Raw genomic sequence first — 26,631 nt, 5'->3', positions numbered from 1 at the left:
GCGAGGCCTGTGCATAGTCGCTTCAGTCAACAGACCCTGCGCTGAGCAGCCACAGGCTCCGAAACACGCCCTGCTTACTATATGCAAGGAAGTAAGCAACACTGAAGATTTCGGTAGAAAGCTGGAAATCGTAAAAAAAGAAACGAAAAAGCCACTCGGTCCGTCTGAAGAAGTCGCAGAGAACTTGGGTAGGCTGAGCTGTGGATTGGACAGATGGAGTAGTACTGGATTGAAAGCTACATTAGGAAGAGCCCTTCAGCAGCACAGAGCGACCAGAGGACGGGGGATAGGATCCAGCGGAAAAGTCCCTCTTAGGTGTGATTGGAGCCGCAGAGGGACAGGAGAGCCAGTGGGAGCAGAAATATCAGGAGAGATCATGGCTGGCTGGAGAATTTTCCAAAAGGGATGGGGAAAAAGTTACACCAAAGATTCAAGAAGCCTTACAGAAACCCACCTTGAAGACGCATGAAAATACACCAGCACTTTGAAACATCATTGAAAAACCATATAGAACACTAGAGATGAGAAAATCCTAAGTGCCAATCTAGAATTCTATGCATACGGAAATTAGCCTTCAACAGAGAATGTGAAATAAAGACATTTTGGATGACCTTAGGCTGAGGGAATGATTACTAGGAGATGCAGAATTAAGAAAGAAATCAATATTTTTTAATAGGTTTTTTAAAAATTCTTTTTAATTTATTATAGTCACACACAGAGAGAGAGAGAGGCAGATACATAGGCAGAGGGAGAAGCAGGCTCCATGCACCGGGAGCCCGACGTGGGGACTCCATCCTGGGTCTCCAGGATCGCGCCCTGGGCCAAAGGCAGGCGCCAAACCGCTGAGCCACCTGGGCTGCCCTCAATAGTCATCATTGAGGCAGAAGGAAAGTGAGCTGAGATGGAGGGATGACTACCCAGGAAGGAAGAGCAATGAGCATGAAGTCCTGCTTCCAAGGGACAAAAGCTTAGGATCAAATCGAAGCTGCATTCACAACCTGAAAATCTTGCTATTTTATGGTAGGGGTTCTCAAAGTGTGGTTTGGGGGTTTCCAAGTTCCCCTGGCATCAAAACTATTTTCATAACAATGGTAAGATGTTCTTTTTTAAAGATTTTACTTATCCATTAATGAGAGAGAGAGTGGCAGAGACACAGGCAGAGGGAGAAGCAGGCTCCATGCAGGGAGCCTGATGCGGGACTCGATCCTGGGTCTCCAGGATCACGGCCTGGGCTGAAGGCGGTGCTAAACCACTGAGCTACCCAGGCTGCCCTGTTCTTTGTCTTTTTCACTAGAATTATCTTACAAGTGTTCTGCGGAGTTTTCCAGAAGTTGGCTTGTGACATCACAACAGAGTGAACAGAGGAACAGATATGAGAATCCAGCTATCTTCCATTAAGGCAGACATTAAGAGATATACAAAAATGTCTAAATGTCATTCTCCTCACACATAGAGTGATTTTTCATAAAAATATTCTCTTTAACATCAAATGGGTTTGTTATTGTTTTATTGTTTTATTTTTATTTTTTTTTAAATCTATGATAGGCACGCAGTGAGAGAGAGAGAGGCAGAGACACAGCAGAGGGAGAAGCAGGCTCCATGCACCGGGAGCCCGACGTGGGATTCGATCCCGGGTCTCCAGGATCGCGCCCTGGGCCAAAGGCAGGCACTAAACCACTGCGCCACCCAGGGATCCCTGTTATTGTTTTAAAATGAATTAATAAGTAAACAAAATGTCTCAGTTGTGATATTTAATAAAGTAGGTGTAACCCACTTAAAAGTTCTCTAGGGGCTTTATTAATTTTTGAGAGCATAAAGGGGTCCTGAGATACGGACTCAGTTTGAGAACCACTGTCTTGGCAAAGAATGTTGGAGACTATAATAAAGTAGGAAACTACTGAGGATGACAACAACTGTTTAGGAAAAACTTACTAGTATCATCATAATCTATTTTAAGACAACAAAGCTTTTGAACTTCAAACTCCACTTGAGATCAACAGAATTTTCATTTCTTTGTGGCAAAGCCAAAACACCTCGTGAAAAATACATCTTCAAAGGAAACAACGTTTAAAGACAGAGCCACCCCAGCAGATAGATTTATGCAAAGTGCAGAATTCTGCATTTTGCAGCTGAGAAGGTCAAAGAAGACATGAAATACTTGGGCCGCAGCTTCCCCTACTTTGTCAAGACTGCTGCTTACTGGTACCAACATCATTTGTGATGGTCTCAGCTGCTTGTTTTCCCTTTGGGTCTGCAACTGACACTGTTCTGGGAATGCAAATCGGCAAAACCTCCACCCAAGCCCATGGCTTCCTCTGCACTCTTGTTTCAATATCTAAAAGCCTATTAAGAATTGTCAAGCTGTCTCTTTCAGCCTTAGACCGGAATGCAGGATGAGCGGGGCTAATTGAGTATGAAGCACCAAGAGCTACCAATCAAATAGAGGGGTCAAAGCTAGTCTTTGTGACGACACAGAATGTTAATCACTACTCAGGGAAATGGCAATTAAATGAGAACAAATTTCTGAACTGAAGCATCAAGATGGTCTCCTTAAACTGCAGTTAAAAACTCAAAATTCAAGAAGACTGAAGGAGATAGTGATCCAAAAGGTTCAAAGTACATATAAAAAGACTTCCAGTCACCTCACACCTCTTAAAATAACTAAGCTCAAAAAGACGAGAAATACCAAGTGTTGGCAAGAGAAATGCTTGGGAGAAATAGGAACCCTTGAACACCGTTGGTGGGAATGTAAACTGCTACTGCCACTGTGAAAACAGTATGGAGGTTCCTCAAAAAATTAAAAATAGAAATAGCAGATAATCCAATAGTTCCAATACCGAATATTGGCCCAAAGAAAACAAAAACACAAATTTGGAAAGATGTATGCACCTTTATGTTTATTGCAGTATTATTTATAATAGCCAAGAGGTGGAAGCAGCCCAGGCGTCCAGTGATAGACAAATGGGTAAGGAAGATACACACGTACACACACTGGGATATTACTCAGCCACAAAAAGGGAGATTGTGGCATTTGCAACAACATAGATGGACCTAGAGGGTATTTTGCTAATAAGTGAAATATCAGAGAAAGATACCATATGATTTCACTCATATGTGGAATCTAAAAACAAAATGAAACAAAGCAACAAGAAGCAGAATTAGACCTATAAATACAGAGAACAACGTGATGGTTGCTAGAGGGAAGGAGGGTTTGGGTGAAGTGGGTGAAGGGGAGGGGGAGGTGCAGTCTTCCACCTATTGAACGAGTAAGTCATGGGAATAGAGGGCACAGCGCAAGGAATACAGTCAATGATGCTGTGATGGTGTTGCATAGTGACAGATGGCAGCTATCCTTGTGAGCGCGGCATACGGTCTAGTTGTCCATCACTACGCGGTACACCTGAAACTAATGTAACATTACTATAATGTAATGTCAGTCAACTGTACTCAAAGAAAGAAAAACCTCTCTAGAAAACGTTCTCTTGAAAGGAAACCTCTTCAAAAAACAAAACAAAACAAAAAACCAAAACAAAACAAAACAGCTGCCACCTGAAAACATACTGTGACACCCTCAAGGGAGGATCGGGTGCAGGGACAGCACTACAGTAGGAGACACAAATGTCAGTTGTTTGAAAAGGTTCCAATGCATTTTGGAAAATTTAGAGCACGTGCTGGCTTTCACATAACATCTCAGTATTTTTATTTTCTTTAATTTTTTTTTTAATTTATGATAGTCATACAGAGAGAGAGAGAGAGAGAGAGAGAGGGGCAGAGACATAGGCAGAGGGAGAAGCAGGCTCCATGCACCGGGAGCCCGACGTGGGATTCGATCCCGGGTCTCCAGGATCCGCGCCCTGGGCCAAAGGCAGGCGCCAAACCGCTGCGCCACCCAGGGATCCCTCAGTATTTTTAAAATCAATGTTGAAGGACACATCAAGGGTCTCAAGGGCTACGATCACATTTTTACTTATCGAAAAACAAGTTTCTTTCCGATCGCCAAAAGGTGTGTGTGTGTGTGTGTGCGCGCGCGTGTGAGCACTTCTGCAGGCTGCTGGCTTTGGAAAGTCAGAACAGGAGGCCCAGAGCTCACAGCAGGAGCTGGGGGTGTGGCCGGTGTCCGGACGTGGGGACCCGGGCTCCCTGTTTTTGGAGAAACGCGGAGAGCGTGACCCCGGCCTGGTCGGACTTCGTCTGCACCGTTCTCAAGCCGGCCTCTCGCTTGTACTCTTCTGTACGCTCTTGTGCCCTGGAACGCACGCACTCTTGGAGCGTTTTCCAGTCCGTAGTCACTGCTCCGGAGCTCAGCCTGGGCCGTTGCAGCCGCCCCCCGGGGTCCCCACCACCGCTTTGCTGGCGGCCAGCTCGCAGGGCCCTCTCGCCGCCTCTCCCCGCTAGCTGCGGGCGGGCGCCGCAGCTGCCACGAGGGCCACCCCACCCCGTTCGTCGCGGCCCCACGGAGCTCCTTCCCGCCAGAGGACCGTCACCCGCCCGGTCCCGGCTGTCCTGCAGGGTCCACCTCGGGGTCGTCTCCCACGGAGTGTGCGAGAGCAGCTGCCCCTCAGACCCAGCCCGGTACCCCAGGAGCTCTGCCCGGGGCGGCGCAACCGGTGCTCAGCCCACGTCTGTCCCGCGTGGGCCGGAGCACCCGCCGCGGACGGGTCCTCGAGGGAGCAGGCGCACACCAGGTTGTGGCCTCGCTGGTGGCTGACGGCCCGGTCCAGGCCCGGGGCGCCGAGGGGCTGCCTCCAGGACAGCGGTGCTGGCGCGGGCGGACCAGGGGCCGGAGATCCCCGCAGGCCAGATTCGCGGCGGGGCGGGGCCTGCGGCACGAGGTTCGGGTCACGTGGGCGGGGCGCTGGCGCGTTCTGATTGGAGGACCTGGGCGTGGCGGGGCCTGCGGCACGAGGTTCGGGTCACGTGGGCGGGGCCCTGGCGCGTTCTCATTGGAGGGCCTAGGCGGGGTTGGGGCCTGCGGCAAGAGGTTCGGGTCACGTGGGCGGGTTCTGATTGGAGGACCTGGGCGTGGCGGGGCCTGCGGCACGAGGTTCGGGTCACGTGGGCGGGGCGCTGGCCCATTCTCATTGGAGGGCCTAGGCGGGGTTGGGGCCTGCGGCACGAGGTTCGGGTCACGTGGGCGGGGCCCTGGCACATTCTCATTGGAGGGCCTAGGCGGGGTTGGGGCCTGCGGCACGAGGTTCGGGTCACGTGGGCGGGGCGCTGGCGCGTTCTGATTGGAGGACCTGGGCGTGGCGGGGCCTGCGGCACGAGGTTCGGGTCACGTGGGCGGGGCCCTGGCACATTCTCATTGGAGGGCCTAGGCGGGGTTGGGGCCTGCGGCAAGAGGTTCGGGTCACGTGGGCGGGGCACTGGCACGTTCTGATTGGAGGACCTGGGCGTGGCGGGGCCTGCCGCACGAGGTTCGGGTCACGTGGGCGGGGCGCTGGCGCGTTCTGATTGGAGGACCTGGGCGGGGCGGGGCGGGGCCGCGTTCCCGCTGTCGCCAGGTCGCGTTCCTGGCGTCGTCTGTTCCCGCCGCTCCGCGGGGCAGTTGAGGCGGCCTCGACCCAGGCCGGCGACATGCTGCGCAAGCTGACCCTCGACCAGATCAACGACTGGTTCACCATCGGCAAGACCGTGACGGATGTGGAGTTGCTGGGCTCGCCGCCCGCCTTCCCGGCCGAGGCGGCCAGGGACGAGGCGCAGCGCCGGGACTCGGCTCCCAGGTTCGGCCCCGCGGCCCAGGCCCAGCCAGGGGCGGCGGCGGCGCCCAGGAGGTAGGCCGTGGGCGGGGGTGCGCGAGGCGGGCGCCTTCCCCCAGGCGGCGTGAGCCGGTCCCCCCCCCCCCCCCCGCAGGCCGGCCAGTCCAGAGCCAGTCCAGGGTTCGGGGCCCTTTCTCAGCGTCCATTAGTAGACGGCCACGGGCTGGCTTCCAGGTTTTGGCGAGTAGGAGTCAGGCTGTGGCAAACGTTTCCATACGCAGGTGTTTGTGGGTCGGAAGTTTTCTGCCCGTTTTGGTGAATTCCAAGCAGCGGGGGTGCCGGATCTTTTTTTTTGTTGTTGTTTTATTAATGCTCCCTTTTCCCCCCATAATTATTATCATTTTTTTTTTGACTTAAATAACTGCTGTTGGCTCGTCTGTTCATATGATTCCGGTGGAAATAAAAAGGCAAGAGGAGGTCGCGTGTCTTTAGAAGGCCCGGATCTGGTGTGGAGAGACACCTGCTCCCTCCCTCAAGGGGCCAGGGTGGAAGCCCGCCCATCTCGGAGCACCTGCCTCACTGCTTGGACTCCTCTCCCGCCTCCTTCAGCACCTCTTACAGCTGAAAGGGTAGTTTTTGTCTTTCTTTTTTTTTTTTTTTAAGATTTTATTTACGGTAGACCTAGAGAGAGGCAGAGACACAGGAGGAGGGAGAAACAAGCTCCATGCAGGGAGCCCCACGTGGGACTCGATCCCGGGACTCCAGAATCACACCCTGGGCTGAAGGTGGTGCTAAACCGTTGAGCCACCCAGGGATCCCTTGTTTTTCCTACTTTTTTTTTTATTTTTTTTTTTAATTTTTATTTATTTATGATAGTCACAGAGAGAGGGAGAGAAGCAGAGACATAGGCAGAGGGAGAAGCAGGCTCCATGCACCGGGAGCCCGATGTGGGATTCGATCCCGGGTCTCCAGGATCGCGCCCTGGGCCAAAGGCAGGCACCAAACCGCTGCGCCACCCAGGGATCCCTTTTTCCTACTTTTTAAAAAGTTGCTCTTGTGTGTTGGCCCCATCAGGCTTTCTTGGGTTTGCTTCAAGCACCTGCAGACCAACTTCAGGCCCTTGTAGAGTGAAGGGCAATTTGGGGATCTTTGGTAGGTTTTTTGTTTGTTTTGTGTTTTGGATGCAGGGAAGGGACAATGAGACCTTTGTGCAGCTTTAGAGTGGCTTGTTTTGTTCCTGTTTTTGCACATTTTTTCCTTGAATTACTCTGGTGAATGATCCTGTTAGGGTATCCCTTCTCTTTGATGCCCCTCCCCAGCTTGGAAGGGGCAGAGCAGAATTGCTTTTAAAGAACTCACTGTGGTAGTGGAAGTAAATTATGGAACTTTTCAGGAACCGAAAGTGCAGATTTAAATGTCCTTATAACCGTACAGGACCAGTTTTTAAAATTTCTAGTCCGTCGTGGACTAAGACTTTGAAAAATTAATGAAAAATGAAATTTCAGAGTAACGGAATGAAAAACAGGCAAAATACAAGCTGAATTTCAAATACTACAGGGCAGCCCGGGTGGCTCAGCAGTTTAGCGTCGCCTTCAGCCCAGGATGTGATCCTGGAGACCCGGGATCCAGTCCCACGTCGGGATCCAGTCCCACTTTGGGCTCCCTGCATGGAGCGTGCTTCTCCCTCTGCCTGTGTCTCTGCCCCCCCCATGAATAAATAAAATCTTAAAAGTAAAATACTATCATATTTAGCATACAAAAGGGTTTTGTAAAATTGCTGTAAACGTTTCAACTTTTGTAGGTAACTAGAAACAGATGGATGACTAGAGACAGGCAAATAATGCCGAGGCTTGCTTGTCTGTGTAGTGCTTTGAGCCTGATGTGTAGTACTTCGGGAAGTCCCATCCTGGGACCTTACCACATACCTAGTAACCAGAGGTTCTACCTTGTAGTAGGCACTCAAGTACAGCTATATTACTGAGTCCTTGAAATAACCCACTGAAATTGATGGCATTCTCTTGATTTTGTAGAAATCTGAAGGAAACAGACTTGGGTGGTAAGGTAGCTTGCCTAACTTCCTGTGATTAATAGTCATGATAGGTGGAATGATTCACCCCTCAACAAAGAAAACTGCTGGAACCCATGACTACCTTATATTACACCGGCAAAATCCTTTTTTTTAGGTTATAGATCCTAAAATAGGGAGATTACCTGGATTGTCTAATAACATGAGCCTTAAAAGCAGAGACCTTTTCTGACTGGAGCCAGGGATTTGAAACATGAGAGGGACTTGACCAGTTGTTGCTAGACTGGGCCAAAAGGAAGCAGGAGAAGAATGTGGGCAACTGGGAGCAAAGATGGGATTCAGCTGACAGCTATTAGGGAAATGGGGAACTCCATCCTACAACATAAAGGAGCTGAATTTGGTCAGCAACCAGAATGGAGCCTCTTGGAGTGAATGTAGTCCTGCCAACAACTTTTTATTTATTTATTTGAGAGAGAGAGTGAGTGAGAGACCATCTCGGGGGAGGGATGCATAATGGGGGGACAGAAGTAGAGAATATTTTTTTTTTTATGATAGTCACAGAGAGAGAGAGAGAGGCAGAGACATAGGCAGAGGGAGAAGCAGGCTCCATGCACCGGGAGCCCAACGTGGGATTCGATCCTGGGTCTCCAGGATTGCGCCCTGGGCCAAAGACAGGCGCCAAACCGCTGCGCCACCCAGGGATCCCAGAAGTAGAGAATCTTAAGCAGGCTCCATGATCAGTATGGAGCTTGACCCGAGGCTCAGTCATGATCAGAGTTGAAATCGAGTCAAAGGCTTAGCCGACTGAGCTACCCAGCCAGCATCTTAATTTTAGCCTTATGGGACCTTTTTTTTAATACTTTTTTTTAAAATTTTTATTTATTTATGATAGTCACAGAGAGAGAGAGAGAGAGAGAGGCAGAGACACAGGCAGAGGGAGAAGCAGGCTCCATGCACCGGGAGCCCGACGTGGGATCCGATCCCGGGTCTCCAGGATCGCGCCCTGGGCCAAAGGCAGGCGCTAAACTGCTGCGCCACCCAGGGATCCCAGCCTTATGGGACCTTAAGCAGGGGATCTAGTTTGGTACTGCCTGAAGTTCTGATTTAGAGAAACTGTGAGATAATAAATTTGTGTTGTTTTGAGCTGCTGAATTTCTGAGTTTGGTGATTTGTTAGGGTAGCAACAGAAAATAATACACTGGTAGGGTTGGGATTGATTTAGGGTGAACTGACCTGAAAGCCAGTCTCAACTACACTGGCTGGCACACAGCAATGCTCAGATACTTGCATTGAGCTTCTGGAGTTCAGTCCACAAGAGTCGTTAAATCAACTTTGAGTCATGTGAGTAGTGACCACTAGTATTAAAAAAAAAGTGAAGGGCAGCCTGGGTGGCTCAGCAGTTTAGTGCCCCTTTCAGCCCAGGGCATGGTCCTGGAGACCTGGTATCGAGTCCCACATCAGGCTCCCTGCATGGAGCCTGTCTCTCCCTTTGCCTGTGTCTCTCGTGAATAAGTAAAATCTTTTTTAAAAAAAGTGAGAAATAGAAAATATGAGACCCCTTAGCACCTTAAGATGTACTTTGTTCCAGGGAAAACTTTCCTATACAAACACTTCAAATAATCACATCTGGTGATTTCTTTTTACCCAGTTTCTTTTACCTAATTCAGTTTTTCCTTCTTGATATGTGTCATGTGAATTGAGTGCCTGCCATGTTGAGCATTGTGTCAGGGGACACAGGTGGGACAGGTCTCAGTCCTTCTGACAGACCAGGGAAATTCCATTTTATAGTCGAGGATCAGATAAGTTGAGAAACTTACCCTCATTCCTCATGTTACTATATTACGTAGGATGGATGTTTGACTCCCGAGTTGCTTTTCAGTATCTGGGCTTCGCACGATGTTCATGTATGTATGTGTCATTCTCCAAGGATTCTTATTTTCTCTTCACTCACAAAGGCTATGTTTTTTTTAAGACCTTTTTGTCTCTTTAACAGATTTAATTTGTTAGATAATTTTACCATTAATTAAAGTGTTCTGTATCTATGTGCCACTGGATTGGAGCGGCTGCCATAGAGAGGATAGGCGAGGTCAGAGAGGGAATGGAGCTGGGTCCAGAACTGTCTCTGAAATCACAGAGGACTCTGCTGCTTCATCTGAGGCGCTGGGGAACCGTTGGAGGGCTCTCTGGTGTCCTGAGCAGAGCTGTGATGTGACCCCTGGCTGTAACAGTCACTGCCATGTGGAATGGACTGAAGGGGGCCTATGGCAGAAACAGGGAGATCAGGGAAGAGTCTATTGATATCATCTGTGACATCACCATTCTGTGTCAGCTTGACTGGGCCATCGTGCCTGTATTTGGTTCAGCATGATTCTGGAGGTTTCTGTGAATATACTTTTTGGATGAAATTAAGTTGAGGGATTTTTAGTAGAGCACATTACCTTCCAAATTGTGGGTGGGCCTTACCAAATCAGTTGAAGACCTGGCTAGAGCGAAGACTGACCTCCTGAAGCAAGGAGGAGTTCTGCCGGTCCCTCCAGACTCAGACTGCAACTTTTCTTTGGGTTTCCAGGCTGTGGGTCTAATTCTTTAAAGTAAATCTCCTTCTCCCTTTTCTCTCTGTGTATCTGTACACAAGGCCTGTTGGTTTTGTTTCTCTGCAGAAGGCTCATTATTCTATCATCCAGGAAGAGAGAGGGTGATAGGTTAGACCAGGACTGTAGCAGTGGAGGTGGTAATCGGTAGTGCAGTTTGGGTGCATTCCTAAGGCAGAGGCAAGGACTTTGTAGCTGGATCAGATACAGAACCTGAGTGGGGAAGCAATTCGGGGTGACACCAAGGTTTCTGGCTGGGGCCCTGGAACGTGTTACCATCCAGTGAGAAAGGCAAGGCTGCAAGAGGAACTGGTGTATGGTGAAGCAGTAGGAGTTTAATTTGAACACGTTAACCTGACAACACTGGTAGATAACAGTAAACATAGGCAGTCTGGAGTTGAGGAAAGAAACCTGGCTGGAGCCAGATGTTTGGGGGGTTAGAGGCTTTGAGACCGATGAGCTCACCCACATTATGGGTGCTGGATCCTAGGGGGTGAAAGCTGAGAGAGAAGAGGTCCAAGGACCCAAGCTTGGAGCCCTTTTAACATTGAGAGGTTGACAAGCTGGAATGAACAAAGGATGGTGAGAAGGAACAGCTGGAAGGCTCTGAGGAAAACCAAGTGAGTGATCTTGTCACCCTCTTTTTTTTTTAAGATTTTATTTATTCATGACAGAGAGAGAGAGAAGCAGAGACACAGGTAGAGAGAGAAGCAGGCTCTTTGCAGGTAGCCTGATGGACTCGATCTCGGGTCTCCAGGGTCACGCCCTGGGCTGAAGGTGGTGCTAAACTGCTGGGCCACCCAGGCTGCCCAGTCTTTTAACCCTTTAAGTAAACAGCTGTTTTCCTAGTATTCCTTCTGTGCCTGTCTCAGTAGTTGTATGGAATTGCCTTATGTTGGGGATCCCTGGGTGGCTCAGCGGTTTCGCGCCTGCCTTTGGCCCAGGGCGTGATCCTGGAGTCCCGGGATTGAGTCCCGCGTCGGGCTCCCGGCATGGGGCCTGCTTCTCTCTCTGCTCCCCCCCCCCACGTCTATCATAAATAAATAAATAAAAATCTTTTTTTTTTTTTTAAAGGAATTGCCTTATGTTTTACCCACGTAACAACTTTGTGAAGGAATGGATTGTCACTGAATCTCCACCTCCTAGTGCAGGGCCTGACATACAGTAGGAACCCAGATACTTGTTTGTGTGAATGAAGCACCTTGGTAGATCCCAATTCTTGGGTGCTTATGATATGCTAGAAATGAGAGTGGTGTCCTTGTCCTTTCCTGCCTTGACTGAATCATGAAATCAGCCTTACTCCTTTGACCATACCTGATTTCCCCAAGAGGTGAGTGAGTGTGTGTGTGTGTGTGTGTGTGTGTGTGTATAAGTAAGTGTAATCAATGCAAATGAGACTATCAAGGCAACTATATCAATGCAAATGAAAATATCAAGGCAATGTTTCTAGAATAAGAGTACACTTCACTGTTTGTACTTTCACCACCCTGGACTAAATAAACCACCATCATCTCATTCCTGGATTATTGCAAAAGCCTTCTATTTTTATTCTCCTAGCTTCTTCCATCCTTGCCCCCAACAATTTATTCTAGCACCTAGAATACCTGATGTGAGATAGATGCTCAGGTAACATCGGGTGAATGAGCAAATGAGCAAACATTTACTCCTATTAAAGTTCTTTGAGTAGATGTGTAACTTTCTGTGAGTAGATTGCCATGCGGATAAAGCATAGACTCTTGTGGCTTGCCAGACCTCCTTCCGTCTGGCATCTGCCTAATCTGCTGCGCTTTGGCCACACTGGCTTTTTTTCTGTGTTTTGAAAACACTGGGCTCATTTCTGCCTTGGGGCTTCTGCATTTACTCCTCTTCCTGGAGCAGTCCCCCTCTTCCCTGTCCAGTTTCTTCCCATGACTGCCCCCATCATTCTGGGCATTCTGTTCCGATGTTTACTTCTTACAGAGGCCTCTTGTGGCCGCCACAGCTGTAGGAGTCCTCCCACACCTCCTCTCTCTGCCTCTCTAATCTCTTTCAACGTTTTCTTTTTTTTTTTATTTTTATGATAGTCAGAGAGAGAGAGAGAGAGAGAGGCAGGCAGAGACACAGACAGAGGGAGAAGCAGGCTCCATGCACCGGGAGCCCGACGTGGGATTCGATCCCGGGTCTCCAGGATCGCGCCCTGGGCCAAAGGCAGGCGCCAAACCGCTGCGCCACCCAGGGGATCCCTCTTTCAACGTTTTCTTCCTCCTCTAAAGCACTTAGCATGTGCCCAAAGTCTTTTGTTTATGGGGTATTTTTTGGCTCCTCCACCATCCAGAATGATTTTGATATTTCTGGTTCCTAGAATTGGCTGGCTTGGTGGTGGTGTCATTTACTGAGCTGAAGTGCTGTGTTTAAGGAGCTATGCTTTTTGTTTGTGTATGTGTGTTTTGATTCTTTGTTCCTTTCTTGATTCTTATTCTTTTAAAAAACAAACCTCTATGACTCTGGTTGCCTGTGGGCATCCAAAAGGAGGTGTCAAGTAGGCAATTGACTGTATGCATTTGGAGCTCAGAAGACAAGCGAGGGCTGGAGGCATGCGGGGGGGCCTGACAGAGTGACCTGAATCTCTGCCCTCTTGTTCACTGATACTGGGCAAGCCATTGAATGTGTCCAAGGCTGTGTGTTCATTTGTCAAGTGGGAATAATACTACCCACTTTTAAGGTAAGGATTGAGTGAGGGTATATACACGGTGCTTTGCACAGTGCCTGGCATGTGGAAGAACGACTTTAGCATCGTTAAATGGATTGGGCTGGTTAATAACGATAGCTTGTGAGAGCTTATTATGTGCAGATATGCAGAGTATTTCTATGTGGATTAATGTACTTACCTCACTATTTCCCAGCTAAAGCTTTTATTTTTGTTTTTTGAAAAGATTTTATTTATTCGTGAGACACACAGAGGCAGACACATAGGCAGAGGGAGAAGCAGACTCCCTGCGGGGAGCCTGATGTGGGACTTGATCCCGGGACCCCAGGATCACAACCTAAACTGAAGGCAGATGCTCGGGATCCCTGGGTGGTGCAGTGGTTTAGCGCCTGCCTTTGGCCCAGGGCGCGATCCTGGAGACCCGGGCTCGAGTCCCATGTCGGGCTCCCGGTGCATGGAGCCTGCTTCTCCCTCTCCCTCTGCCTAAGTCTCTCTCTCTCTCTCTCTCTCTCTCTCTCTCTGTGTGTGTGTGTGTGACTATCATAAATAAAATTTAAAAAAATGAAGGCAGATGCTCAACCGCTGAGCCACCCAGGTGACCTCCTAGCTAAAGCTTTTAGCTCCTACATCAATAGTTTCTCTTTATAAAACATGCCTGAATCTTTCCTGGTATTATTCTCCATTTGCAGCCCCCCACCCCCATGTTTTTTACATTAATCTTCTTGCCAACTGTAGGTATTATAGGCAGTTCAACATACAGAATGGGGATCTGTTAATATTCAGGAAATTATTTATGTTAAAATTTCTATTTGATTTGTAGATTTTCTAGGAACAACTGTAGTTTAAATTACATACTCCAGTGCTCTCACAGGAAACATGGTTATTCGGATATTGCCAAAACAAAGTGAGAGATGGAGACTTTGCATACCAAAATGCAGTTTATTTCTTCCATTCCCCTTTAGAGTCTAGTTCTGGAATTGATTACATCATGGGTGACTTAGAGCAGCATAGGGTTCCTGTTCTCCTGGACTAGTGGGCCATGTAACTATCTGCATCTTCTTCAGTTGCAGGAAGCTTTGGACAAGAGGAACTTAAAATCCTCTTCTTCCTGTCTCGACAGAGAATGGTGCCTCTCAACAGTGTAGTGGGCTTGGTCATTTCATGTGGTGGCTGATGGAGGTGCCTTGTAGGGAGAATAGTGTTTGGGGCATCCTTCTGGTCTATATCTCCTAATCCACATGGTGAGGTGGCCAGTTCTAGTGTGCATTTCATAGACAGACTCCACTTTGTTTAAAACAAATTTTGTTCTCACCATTAGGGCAATAATACTAAAATTCTTGTTCTGTATTCACTGCACAGTAAGCAATCATGCACTTCTGGAGACACTTAGCTCTACCTCACATAGTTTCCACTCTAAGACTTTTATGGTGATTGAAGAGCCATAGATAGCTCATGAAAACAATCAAAAGGGAACAGGAGTGAGAGGTCTTTTAGATCCACTTAGAGCTGTGTTTCCACTTACTTTGTCTTATGAAACACCGATCAGGTTGACACCACGTATGACAGGATTAAAGACTTAATTGGGCCCCATTCAGAATGGTGTAGATATTGTGCAAGAATCCAGGAAAAAAGTCAGATAGGTTTCTTTAGAGTGTGTATTGAGTTTTAGTCTTGAATATATATATTTTAAAGATTTTATTTATTTATTCATGAGAGACCCAGAGAGAGAGAGGCAGAGACACAGGCAGAGGGAGAAGCAGGCTCCATGCAGGGAGCCCCATGTGGGACTCGATCCTGGGACTCCAGGATCATGCCATAAGCTGAAGGCAGACACTTAACTGCTGAGCTGCCTAGGTGCCCCAGAATATTTGCTATTTTCAATGAACCATGTCTTTTTTTTGTTGTTTCCCACTGATATCTATATGATAATGTAGACCGAGATTAAAACGTTATTAGTAACAAATCTGAGTGTTGAAGGAAAGGACCACTTAGACTTTCAACTGGGCATTATTTCCTCTGTCACTGCCCATCTTCCCCTTCCCCACTGAAAATGACTGATTTGGAGTGGGTTCTGTGTTATTGTAAAAGTAAGATTCATATCAATCATTTATTTTATTCTATACATAGCTTCCTTTCAGAATAAAAGTTAAGGTTAATGTCTAATTTTCACACAGAATTTATCCAGTCCATACTTGTTCTTGTGAGATGTGTTTGAGGCATAAGAAAATACTTCAAACATTTTTTTTCAAAATGTTAGCAATCATTTTAGTTAAAAGTGTACAGTTGAATAAAACATTGCATTTTTAGAGTGGATAAAAAAGGAGCACTTTAAACACATAATGCATAGTTAAAAACTACTTAACATCTGACTTTGCAACAGAGAAATGTTAAATCACATTACATTTTCATATTAATATTAAGAATTCTGCTTCTAAAGATGGCTATAAAAACTGCTCTGGTTTATAAGTAACTTAACTTGATGGATAATAATATGGTAGGTTCCATATTCTATGTGAGAATGCTGGGAACCTGTTCTTTGTGGTTTTGTCCACATAACTGGAAATGGTGGGTATTTCATCTTTGTCTGAACTCCTGGAGCTTGCACCTGGAATCACAGAAGGAATAGGACAGTCCGTGTTCCCTGACTCTTCTGGGCCTTCTTGTTGGTTACCTTTGTCAGTACTATTTAGGAAATCTTTCAGAACTTGCTTGAAGATGTAGACTATTTCCCATGGCAGTACATCATTTTCTGCTAAAACTTCTCGAAATCTGCAGGGAAACCAGTAATGAATATTCAATTCAGAAATTTTCTTTTGTCATCTCTGTTTATCTCCAAAAATACAAACTTAAGTAATGTAATCCTGTATAGTAGTTGCTCACCTTTTTGAGTAATCTGCACATTTATTTAAAATTATGCTTCTTTAGTAAAGAGATTCTGATTGTGATTTAAAAATATTTCCTAGCCAGTAAGATGTCAATGGATATTTTAGTCCAACCTATCCTTGGGGATTTTGGTTGCCGGGTTTGATACACATGATTAAAGAATTTACATGATAGAATACAATTTCTAGTCTAGATCTATGAGTAACTTAGACTTGACAGTAGCAAAATATCACAAAAGAGAACATAGTATTTTTACCTGCTGAGAATAGTTCCAGTTTGACAAGGCTGAATTTGTGAGCAAAGGACTTCAAGTTGTCGTTGTTCAGTAGCTGGGATGGTTGTGTGGGGATTCTGATAGTTTCTCAGCCAGTTGTAATCCACACCTGTTTTTTTCACTTTTTGCTCATTTTCGATCTCTTGTATTAATCTCTCTCGCTCCTTCAGATGCCACTTTAATTCCCGAAGCAGAGTCTTTGTCACTGCATCGGAGCCAGGATAGTGTGTGGGATTGTAGGAATCATATTTTGGCCATTTCATCCAGCCAAAAAGTGGCATTTTTAGCCTATGGAAATATTCTCACTTGTTTATTTGCATAAAATGTGGTCCTGATGAGCAAATATGTTTCTTTACAATAAATTTGCTAGAAAAGTGCATGAGTTTTTCACTGGTTAGATATGCAGGTCAGAATAAGATTAGAGCATGGATTAAAGCTTTTCATTTTCTAAGTAGGTCAGTACCAAAAACCAAGGTTTGAAAATGTTTATGTAGCTAAGCAGAAACGAAACAAAGTCAGAGATGATCTCCAGACTGAACATTGTGTGAAAAATAACATTAATACTTGCTATTAAAAGTTCTTAGGAGGCTTTAAAATATTAACGTATAGGGAGTGCTATCTATAAACATACTTTTGACTTAGGTTTTGTGTAGAAAAGGTTTAAAGCGTACCTGGTAAGTCGATGAATCCGATGTGTTGTTGCCAAAGAGTTTGCTTGAATTAGTGATGAAGCTGTATTTTACTTGGGCATAGGTTCTCCCGGATATATCCTCCGTTGGAAGGAATAAGCCGCCTTATTATTTACCCACTGAAACTGTATTTGAAATAAGTTTCTATGTTAGGAATGAGGTTGTGATGTCTTCATTTAGAGAGAATGCTCATTAATTCACCTTGTAAGTAAGCTAGAAAAAAATGACAAAAATAACTTACTATTTAATCTTCACAAATTATATAATGGTCTATCTTCTGAATGTTGCTCAGTCTATTTGAAAAATGTGCCGGCAGCAATGGGCTTCTGGTCCTAAATGCACTCAGACTGACTTTGGTGATGAAATGAGAACGATTGTGTGAGGCACCACGGATGTGCTCCCAGCTACGGTGAAAACTGTCGCATGGTGTGATGCTCTGCTGTGCATAGCTGTAGGTCACAGTTTAGTGCTGTATTTTTATGCCTGTAGAGCTCTAAAAATAACCACACTGCTTTTATTCTTCAGCTTAACTTTCAGGCCATCTAGAAGCCAGGTCACTGTCCCCTCCAATGAAAGCTGGAAAAACAGATGAGTCTTGATGATTTGCAAAATACCCATTCTGAGAAAATTTGTTATGATTGAGGAAAATAGGCAGAGAATGCTGATATCTGTCATATGAAGTATTTAGTAAAGGTTTTCTGTATTCATTCTCTTTTAAAATAGTAGTTACATTTGTATATTTAAGCAAGTTGTATTGCCAGAGGATGTAAATGCTTAGGTAGGTAACTCTAAAATATGCTTTATGATTTCCTTAAAAACATAGCAAAAATGGATTAAGGTTGGGAAAAATAGAACATATAAAGTTGAAAACAAAATCTTCTAATTCATTAAAGAAGGTAATTATAGGTTTTTTTTTTGAACTGAAGATGAGACTCATACTGTTGGGGCGAGTATCAATGCATAATGCTCTTTATCGTGCTGTTTTTTGTTCAGCTGTTGTGTGTCTTTGGCTCAAGAGCAGACAGGTCTTTTACTCTCTGGTTCTGTGTTAGATGACTACCTAGTGGCTTTTCCTTTTATAACATTTATTTTTTTTCTGTTGCTTTTTCCTGCAAATGAACCATGAAGAATAGACATGGTTTACATCAGCCCTGCATGTCATGCATGATAAGGAGTGATGTGTATGGTCAGCCTGCAGCTCTTATTGCTTGTGTGTGAGAAAAAGCCCCATGTCAGCATTCATTGTCTTCAACGGGAGGGTTTTCACATTACATTGTGTGTAGTATGAAAAGGAGAGGAATGGAAAGTTCATCATGACAGAAATGTCCTACCAGATTTTCTGCTAAAGTTACAATGAATCCTGACACTTCTCCCTTTCAATAACCACCTTGTTATTGCTTTAATTTTAATTTTTATTTTTTTGCCTCTGAGATAAAAACAACATCCAATATATTGGGTGTGGAACCTAAACTATATTTCTTTCCAAGGCCCTCCACAGTCTTGCGTTATCCCTTCCTACCACTTTCCCTTTCACTCTCCCCTGGAGTATGTCTTGTTTCAGGCAGGCCTGATGGCCCTGACACTTGTCTCACACTGGCTCTGTCTTTTGAGGTATTTATTCTTTCTCTTTTTCATTTATCTACATCATAACTTTCTTTTCTAGGGCCCAGTTTAAATACCATCTAATGTTTTTCTTCTGAGGGAAAACATCAGCATATTTTCCTTGGCTGTACTATTTGTTCGAACTCGTAGAAAGATTGGTCTCTGTTCTTGTTCTCTTTCTCCCTTCTGTTTAGATTCTGCTCTGCCCTCCATTGGAATTGCTGGCTTTCAGTCACCTCAGCAGATGTTTGTGGATTATGTGGTGTCCTGATGCTGGCTGGGGACTGGGGGTGCAGTGGTGCACACGACAGACTTAGTCTGTCCTTGGGGAGAGGACCTTCCAGTGGTAAGACAGTAGGAACGCATGACTTGTCCAGTATACTGATCACAGATTACTGGGGTGGTTTAATCCACTGTAGGCCTCCCCCATTTCTATGGGGACGGCAGGGAAGAAGGCCTTTTTGGGGAAGGAGTGTCCTTTTGGAGATTTGAAGATCCGTGAGCTAGTACACAAAGCTGCTCGAAAATAGTCTCCCTCCCCCAGGACACTTAGTTAGCACCTGTCTTGTCATTGTGACCACTGCTCTGGTCCAGCCATCGCAGAGCTTTTCTTACCAGTCAGCTTACATTCAGCACACCATCCTCTAGTGTGTTACTTGTGTAAACTTGTGTTTCTAGCACTCAGGGTATGCTACTGGTGTTGCTATCAAATGTATTTATTCTGTCCTAGCTCCTGAGACTGTTTGACATAGAGCCTAAGTATTCCAGTTGTGCTCTTACTACCATGTAGATGGAGAAAGTAAATATTTGTAGATCAGGGTAAGAAAGTACCTTTGTGTTAATCCTCCATGTTTATTAGGCTATAATCAGGTTAATTTGGATTTTTAAAAAAATATTTATTCATGAGAGTCAGAGTGAGAGGCAGAGACATAGGCAGAGGGAGAAGCAGGCTCCATTCCATGCAGGGAGCCTGACGTGGGACTCAATCCCAGGTCTCCAGGATCACGCCCTGGGCTGAAGGCAGCTGAAGGTAAACTGAGCCACTCGGGCATCCCTAACTTGGATTTTAGTAAACATTTTAGTAAGTTGAATAAATGAGTTGTTTCTAATGAATTGCAACGTTAGGATATTTTGTGTGGAAGACATGAAACTAAAACTATGAAACCAATGAGTTTCTCTTTTGGTCATTATCTTGATTTTCTGGGCTGCGTCTTGTTAGCTGAATGGTATACAGTTTTCTAAGACTTGGAGTGAAATAGGACCGTAGCATTCATAGTGTGTGTTTGTATGTAAATTTTTAAGATGCGCAAGGAAGCACATAAGAAAATAAGTTTGGGAAGACAACATTTGGGGAACCTGAGGGCATACTGGGGAGCCAGGGAGACTTTGATAGGTTTCCATCAGGGCGTTCTCATATGGTGTTCAGCAGCATTTGACAGCAGTGAAGGGAGGACTTGTTGCTGTAAGGAGACTGGTAGCCTTCTGTTTTTAATTCCTCTGCTACTGGATTTAAAGTTCTGGATTATTGGTTCGTTCTTTCGGCCCTTAAAGATGCAGGTAAGGGGTGTCTAGGGGGTGTGGTTGATCAGGTGTCCGACTCTTGGTTTCAGCTCAGGTTTTGATCTCAAGGTCATGAGATTGAGCCCCACATCGGACTCCAGGTTCATAGAAGAACCTGCTTGGGATTCTCTCCCTCTGCCTTGCCCCCCAAATAAATAAATCTTCAAAAAAAAAAAAGATGCAGTTAATATTTGAAGAAAAACTAAAACTGTGTTAATTTTTTTTCTAGTATTTTCTTTAAAATATTTTATTTATTCATGAGTGACCCAGAGAGAAGGCAGAGACACAGGTTGAGGGAGAAGCGGGCTCCCCAGAGGGAGTCCAATGTGGGACTTGATCCCAGGGTTCTGGGATCACGACCTGAGCCAAAGGCAGACTCTAAACTGCTGAGCCACTCAGGCGTCCTTTCTTTAAAATATTTTAATTAAAATACACTGATGCATGTACTTTTTAAAGTTAAAAATCAGGTTTATATTGGGTTGTGCATATGTTCTCAATTTACAGAAATTAACGTACTCCTATGCCATGTGCTGCAAATGTGTTTTCCTGAGTGACCGTAGCTTTTGCTCTCTAACCTTTCTAGAGACATTGTTCATCAGCTTAAATGATAGTTTGCTTTGTTGGTCTTCTCCTTTTTGACTTTTCCTTTTTAGTGCTCTCGTTTATGGGTCTCCTCTAGTTCAAATTGTTCAATGTCAGAGAACATTATTAACTTTACAGGTTGAAAACAGAAGTGTCTGGGTTTTGAATCAGTTTGGAGTTGATTTGAGATTGATGTGAGGTGTAGGGTCAGACTTTTTGGTTCCCAGGGTGGATAGCCAGTATCCAAACTAAGTGGTCATTGTTCTGTTCTGGAGATTGTCCTCGTTCTTTGTATGCTGAGTAGTTGGGTGTATCCTGGGCATTTTGAGTATTATATTATGGGTCCCTACGGCTTGCAGGGCCCTCTGGGGAATGCAGTTGAGCAGCTATGTTTATTTATTTTTTTAAAATTTTTATTTATTTATGATAGAGAGAGAGAGAGGCAGAGACATAGGCAGAGGGAGAAGCAGGCTCCATGCACCGGGAGCCCGACGTGGGACTCGATCCTGGGTCTCCAGGATCGCGCCCTGGGCCAAAGGCAGGCACCAAACCGCTGCGCCACCCAGGGATCCTGAGCAGCTGTGTTTAGACGGCAAGTTCTCACCAGCCTACCTGTGGGGTTCGAGGTGTCTTGGGTTTTCAGAGCCATCACAGTGCCATCTGGGTCTGTCCTGCCCGCTGCCACTTGTTGGCCATTCTCTGGCTGAGCCCTCAGTTCTCAGTTCCTGATGAGCTGTTGGAGTCAGCACATGCTTGCACAGCCTTGGAGTGAGTCCAGTAGCTTATGGATGGCCTTGGTGTGTGTGTGTGTGTGGGGGGGTTCGATTTCTTTCCTGTCCCGGAGGCAGCTCCCCTTTTTGGTACTCTGGCCAGAAGCCTGGGGTTTTATTTCTCTGCTCTACTACATGTTTGCTGCCCGTGCAATTGCCTGCATTCACATCTGGGCCTGAGCAGTGGGAAGACCCAGGAGGAAAGAAGACAGTGAGGGTCCACCCTATCCTCTTGGAGAGAGTATTTCCCCTCCTTAGAGTTTGAGGCTCTTGCTGACCCCTGGAACATGAGACAAAGGAGAAGAGATCCTTTCTTGCTCTCTGAGGCACCAAGGCACTTCTGGGGTGCTCTCTTGGCACCAGGGCCTGTGTCTGCATTTGCCACGAGGGGATGGCAGAGGTAAACAGTGGCAGGGTGCCCCTGGTTTGCCTGCTGGTGCTCTGAATTCTGGTCTTCCTCCCCTGTCTTCCCCTTACTGTGCTTTCAGAGACTCCCAACAACAGCCCACATGTTCTGTCCTGGCTTTATAGCTTCATTTTGTGAGGTGCGGTGTGTGTGTTTGGTCTTCCCAGCAGTGGGAACCAGGGAATCTTTCTTGACTCTTGTTTTCTCATACCCAGCTCTAGAATGCCAGCATTCTTCAGTGGCTCCCCCTTACCTGCTGCCACTCTTGTCCAAGCCTTGTCATTGTAGCCTTGGTTGTTGTGCTGCTGTGTTAGGTGGTCTCCCTGCTTCTGCTGTGTCTGCCCCCGTCACCTCACCCTGCTTCAGCTGCTCTGGGGCATCCTGTTAAAATAGTTCGATCTTGCTATTTCTGTGTCCCTGCTTAAAACCCATCTCAGTGCAAAAGCCAAAATCTTTATAATTTGTGCCAGCCTGCAGCCTGCCTCCTCACCTCCCAGGGAGCTACCCCCACTTCCCTGTACTTATAGGCCCCCCACTTCTTCCAGGCTCCCTGTGCCTCCTGACTCTTCTGGCATACTTGCCTCAGGGCTTTCCAATATTCTCCATCAGACTTCCCCCTCAGAGGGCTGCACGGCCCCTCTTTTGCTTCCTTCTGATTTTTGCTTTATTTTTTTAAAAGATTTTGTTTTATTTATTCGTGGGGGGGGGGGGCAGAGACACAGGCAGAAGGAGAAGCAGGCTCCATGAAGGGAGCCCGATGTGGGACTCGATCCCAGGACCCCAGGATCACAACCTGAGCCGAAGTTGGACGCTCAACCACTGAGCCACCCAGGCATCCCTGATCTTTGCTTTAATGTCACTCTATCATCCTATTAGCATCACAGCCATCCTTCCCCCATCTCTCCTCCTGGCCGTGTTACTCTCTCTGGACTTATCTCTAACATACTGTGTTTTACTTTCTTTTCCCAACTAGACAGTAATAAGTCAGTGAGGATAGTTGGCCAGCTTCTTAGGGGGAGGGAGAAGCAGAGGGAGAGGGGGAGAGAGAACCTCAAGCAAGCTCTGTGCCTAGCATGGAGTCCCACACAGGACTCGATCCCAGAATGCTGAGATATGACCTCAGCCAAAATCAGGAGTCAGATGCTTAGTTGATTGAGCCCTCCAGGTGCCCCTGGCAGCTGCTTTGTCCCAGGTACTTAGGACAGCACCAGGCATGGAGACAGCCCATAATTATTAATTTGTTGAATGTATTAACGAGTGTCAGGTAAATGGTAACCAAAAGAATGCTATCAGCTATGAATATCAGGCAAAAGTATGATTTAATGCAAATAGCATTTTATTAAAGTAAATCTCATAGTTCAAGGACTGATACTGTATGGTTTTTTCTCTGACAGCAATTAAATTAGATATTGATAATGCAAACATTATAATTGACAGTATATTTTGCATATCATGCTGCAGTTGTCTTTTATTTTTTTTTTAACATCTTGGACATTTTTACCTATTAGTATGAATATAGCCATGGCAGTCCTTAAAAAGATACAAACTAAGTAGGAGTGTGCCGTAGTTTAGCCTAGCCCTCCCTTGGACATTTGTTTTCAGGTTTTTTTTTTTTTTTTTTTTTAAATGTTTTTTTTTTTTTTTTAAAGATTTATTTATTTATTTATTCATTCAGAGAGAGTGAGAGAGAGGCAGAGACGCAGGCAGAGGGAGAAGCAGGCTCCGTGCAAGAAGCCTGATGTGGGACTCGATCCCGGGTCTCCAGGATCACACCCCGGGCTGCAGGCGGCACCAAACCGCTGCGCCACCAGGGCTACCCTGTTTTCAGGTTTTAACTATCACAAACTTTATGAAAAGGTACTCTTCCTCCCTAGAGTCCTTTATACCCTTGCCTTTTACATTTTTCCTCCATATCACTAAGTATGTGTATCTGTTACGTCTTCTCCACTAGAGTGATGGTTTCATGAGGTCAAGGACTTCATTTTGTTTCCTGCTGTATCTCTAGTGTCTCCAGCAGTGCCTTGCATGTGCTGAGTGTTCGATAAATCTTTGCTGAATAAATGAATGCCTCCATGCATGTCTGTGCATGTGCTTCCTTGTCTATCTGTTGAAATACTGCTCTACTGAAGACACTGAGGGAAAAGTGTGGCTCAGATACGGGCAGATTGCCCTTTAGGATACCAAAGGGTCTTCTCATTTGCCACTCTCCGCTGTGATCTGACAATATTCCTTCTTTCTGCCACTCTGAAGCAGGAAATTGGTTTCTCACTATTTTAATTTGCACCTAAGTGGTGAGTAGATGTGGAATGGAGCATATTTTCATTTGCTGATTGACCATTTGCATGACTTAATGTAAAAGGAACTATTCAATAATTCTTCTGGCACATGGGGTTTCTTGAGTTTTCAGAAGCAGTATACTAACACTGAATATTCTTTGCAGGCCGCTTAGCCGGAAGAGCTCAGAAATGGAGTATATTAACAAATACAGACAGCTTGAAGCACAAGAATTTGATATGTATGGCAGTGATCAGTCACCCAGCAGGCCAGGTAAGTGGGTATCTTTAAATATTGTAAAGTATGCTGCATGAGTTATTCACAAATTAAAACATTCTTTAAAGTCTTTAAGAAATGTAATATTTTGGTCAACAAAGAATTCGTATTGCTAGTTCAAGATTTTTTTTTTTTTGAGAGGGTGAGTGTATGTTGGACTCAGTCATTTTTTTCCTTTTATTTTTTTTAAGATTTTATTTATTTATTCATGAGGGAAACAGAGACACACAGGCAGAGGGAGAAGCAGGCCCCATGCAGAAGCCCAATGTGAGACTCGATCCCGGGACTCGAGGATCATGCCCTGGGCCCAAGGCAGGTGCTAAACCTCTGAGTCACCCAGGGATCCCTTTTCTCTTTTAAATACAGTTTCTAAATAGTCTTTTTTTTTGAAAGACTAATAGTAGTCCTTTACCTTACTATTAATTCAAACCACTTAAAATTAAAAAAAAAAAATTTAGTGATTTTATTTGACACTCAGTGTGGGGCTCGAACTCACAACCCTAGGATCAAGAGTTGCATGCTCCACCAATTGACCCAGCTAGGTGCCCCTCTAGAATTACCTAAAATTTTTATTTAAAAATGATTATAGTTTTTTAAAACAATAAATGCATTAAATTTTTAAATAATGAATGTATAAAGTAAAAATTTCTTCCTAATACCTGTTCCCCTGACCCCCCACGTGCCTTGGGTATAACTGTTCAGTGTTTGGATTAGCTGCTTATTTTCTGTGAGTATGCAGTTTTTTTTTTTCTCAGCTAGTTATCTTATTAGCATCAAGCTCTATTTGTATGACAGAAGTCAACTTTTGATTTGTTGCCTTCTCATAAACTTTCTATCAGTTTATTAAGTTCTGTCTCCTGTTTTTCTACGTTATGTACTTCTCAGACTCTGGGGCAGAAGTTGAAGTTAGAGGAGTGTTTTCCTTTCCTTTTTTAGCCTTTTTAAAAATTGCAAATTACAGTCCATACATAATAGTACATTAATCTGTTTCCTTGGGATTTATTTGGGCTTCTTGGCAGTACAGAATATTTGTATCTTTCACCAGTTCTGGAAAAATCCTGAGCCATTATCTGTGCCCCACTGTCTCCTTTAGTTTTGTTTTCTCATTGTTTGGGTCACTATACTATATTCAAGTTGATTTCTCATTGCTTATGTTTCCCCTTGAAGCAAAAGTTTCTTGAGTTCTTTGCCTTCATCTCTGTGTTCTTAACCTTATGTAGGCAACCTCATTATGGTGTTCCCTCACTAAGTGCCCTTTGTTGTATATTTTCTCTACTGCTTAGTTGCCCTCAGGAGGAATATTTGTCTGACAAGTCCAGTACACTATCAACAGAAGTGATAGTTCAAAATGTGTGTGCCCCTTGATCCAGTTTTTACCTACATTAAGAAAAGTACAGAGTTGTATATGTAAGAGTGTTGATTACTTCACTGCTTGTCTAGGGGAAGACTTGGAGGTTTCTTAAATGTCAGTGGACAGAGGATGTGTAGTGGAGTAAAATATTCTGTAGAAGCGTGAAATAGTCATATGTGTTATTGTGCAAAGATATCCATCATCTAATCTTGCCATTTGGGGAATTGTATTAGTTTTCAGATGACTGTGTAATGTGATCCTTCTGGTTACACCCATATGTACTGACCCTGGGGCATACCACCTGGCGGTCCTGGAGTATGCCATATGGGATTGCCATTGTCTGAAAGTAGCTGGGTTACCAATGAATGCCTGCAGTTTGAAGTGTCTGCTCTAGTAACTTTTGATTTGGATTAATATTTGGAACTGCTATTTGCTTTCTCTGTCTCTGGCATCTTTATATTTCGGGAATTTTTCAGCAGGCAGTCACATAAATTACAGCTTTGACTATATTCAGAGGATTCATTTAGTGACCAGTATTTGTCACGGTGTGTCCCAGGGACTGTGTGAGGTTTTGGGAATATGATAAGTAATAAGAACTGATCCCTCCAATCACAGAGATTATCATTTAATCATGTAGTTACACAAATAAATGCTTTTGGAAATAAATGCTCTGAAAGACAGCTCTATGGGGGCCTGAGACGGGTTTCTTTTTTTTTTTTTCTTTTTTTTTTAATTTTTTTTATTTATGATAGTCACAGAGAGAGAGAGAGAGGCAGAGACACAGGCAGAGGGAGAAGCAGGCTCCATGCACCGGGAGCCCGACGTGGGATTCGATTCCGGGTCTCCAGGATCGCGCCCTGGGCCAAAGGCAGGCGCCAAACCGCTGCGCCACCCAGGGATCCCGAGACAGGGGTTTCTGATATGAGGATTATAGAAGTTACCTGGGCAGTGTGAAGATCTGG

General features: G+C 45.2%; 2 protein-coding genes across 2 annotated transcripts in view; one reads left to right on the top strand and one right to left on the bottom strand.

The window, feature by feature from the left end:
- Positions 1-5,577: 5,577 nt before the first annotated feature.
- The window catches only part of TDRD9 (tudor domain containing 9), a 109,867-nt gene continuing 88,813 nt past the window's right edge, over positions 5,578-26,631 (top strand). Inside the window, 3 exon segments of the mRNA XM_055304236.1 lie at positions 5,578-5,781; positions 19,830-19,843; positions 24,209-24,315. Coding sequence (XP_055160211.1) covers positions 5,578-5,781; positions 19,830-19,843; positions 24,209-24,315 — 325 coding nt within the window.
- On the bottom strand, positions 15,474-16,440 carry RD3L (RD3 like). The gene is made up of 2 exons (XM_055304237.1): positions 16,142-16,440; positions 15,474-15,771 (listed from the first exon to the last, which is right to left on the bottom strand). Exons 1-2 carry the CDS (start codon positions 16,438-16,440, stop codon positions 15,474-15,476), a joined length of 597 nt encoding a protein of 198 aa, XP_055160212.1.

This window comes from Nyctereutes procyonoides, unplaced genomic scaffold (genome assembly GCF_905146905.1).
Source record: "Nyctereutes procyonoides isolate TBG_1078 unplaced genomic scaffold, NYPRO_anot_genome, whole genome shotgun sequence".
Classification (NCBI taxonomy): Eukaryota; Metazoa; Chordata; class Mammalia; order Carnivora; family Canidae; genus Nyctereutes; species Nyctereutes procyonoides.
The sequence above is the reverse complement of the archived record's forward strand: the minus strand, read 5'-3'. Positions and strand labels throughout refer to the sequence as shown.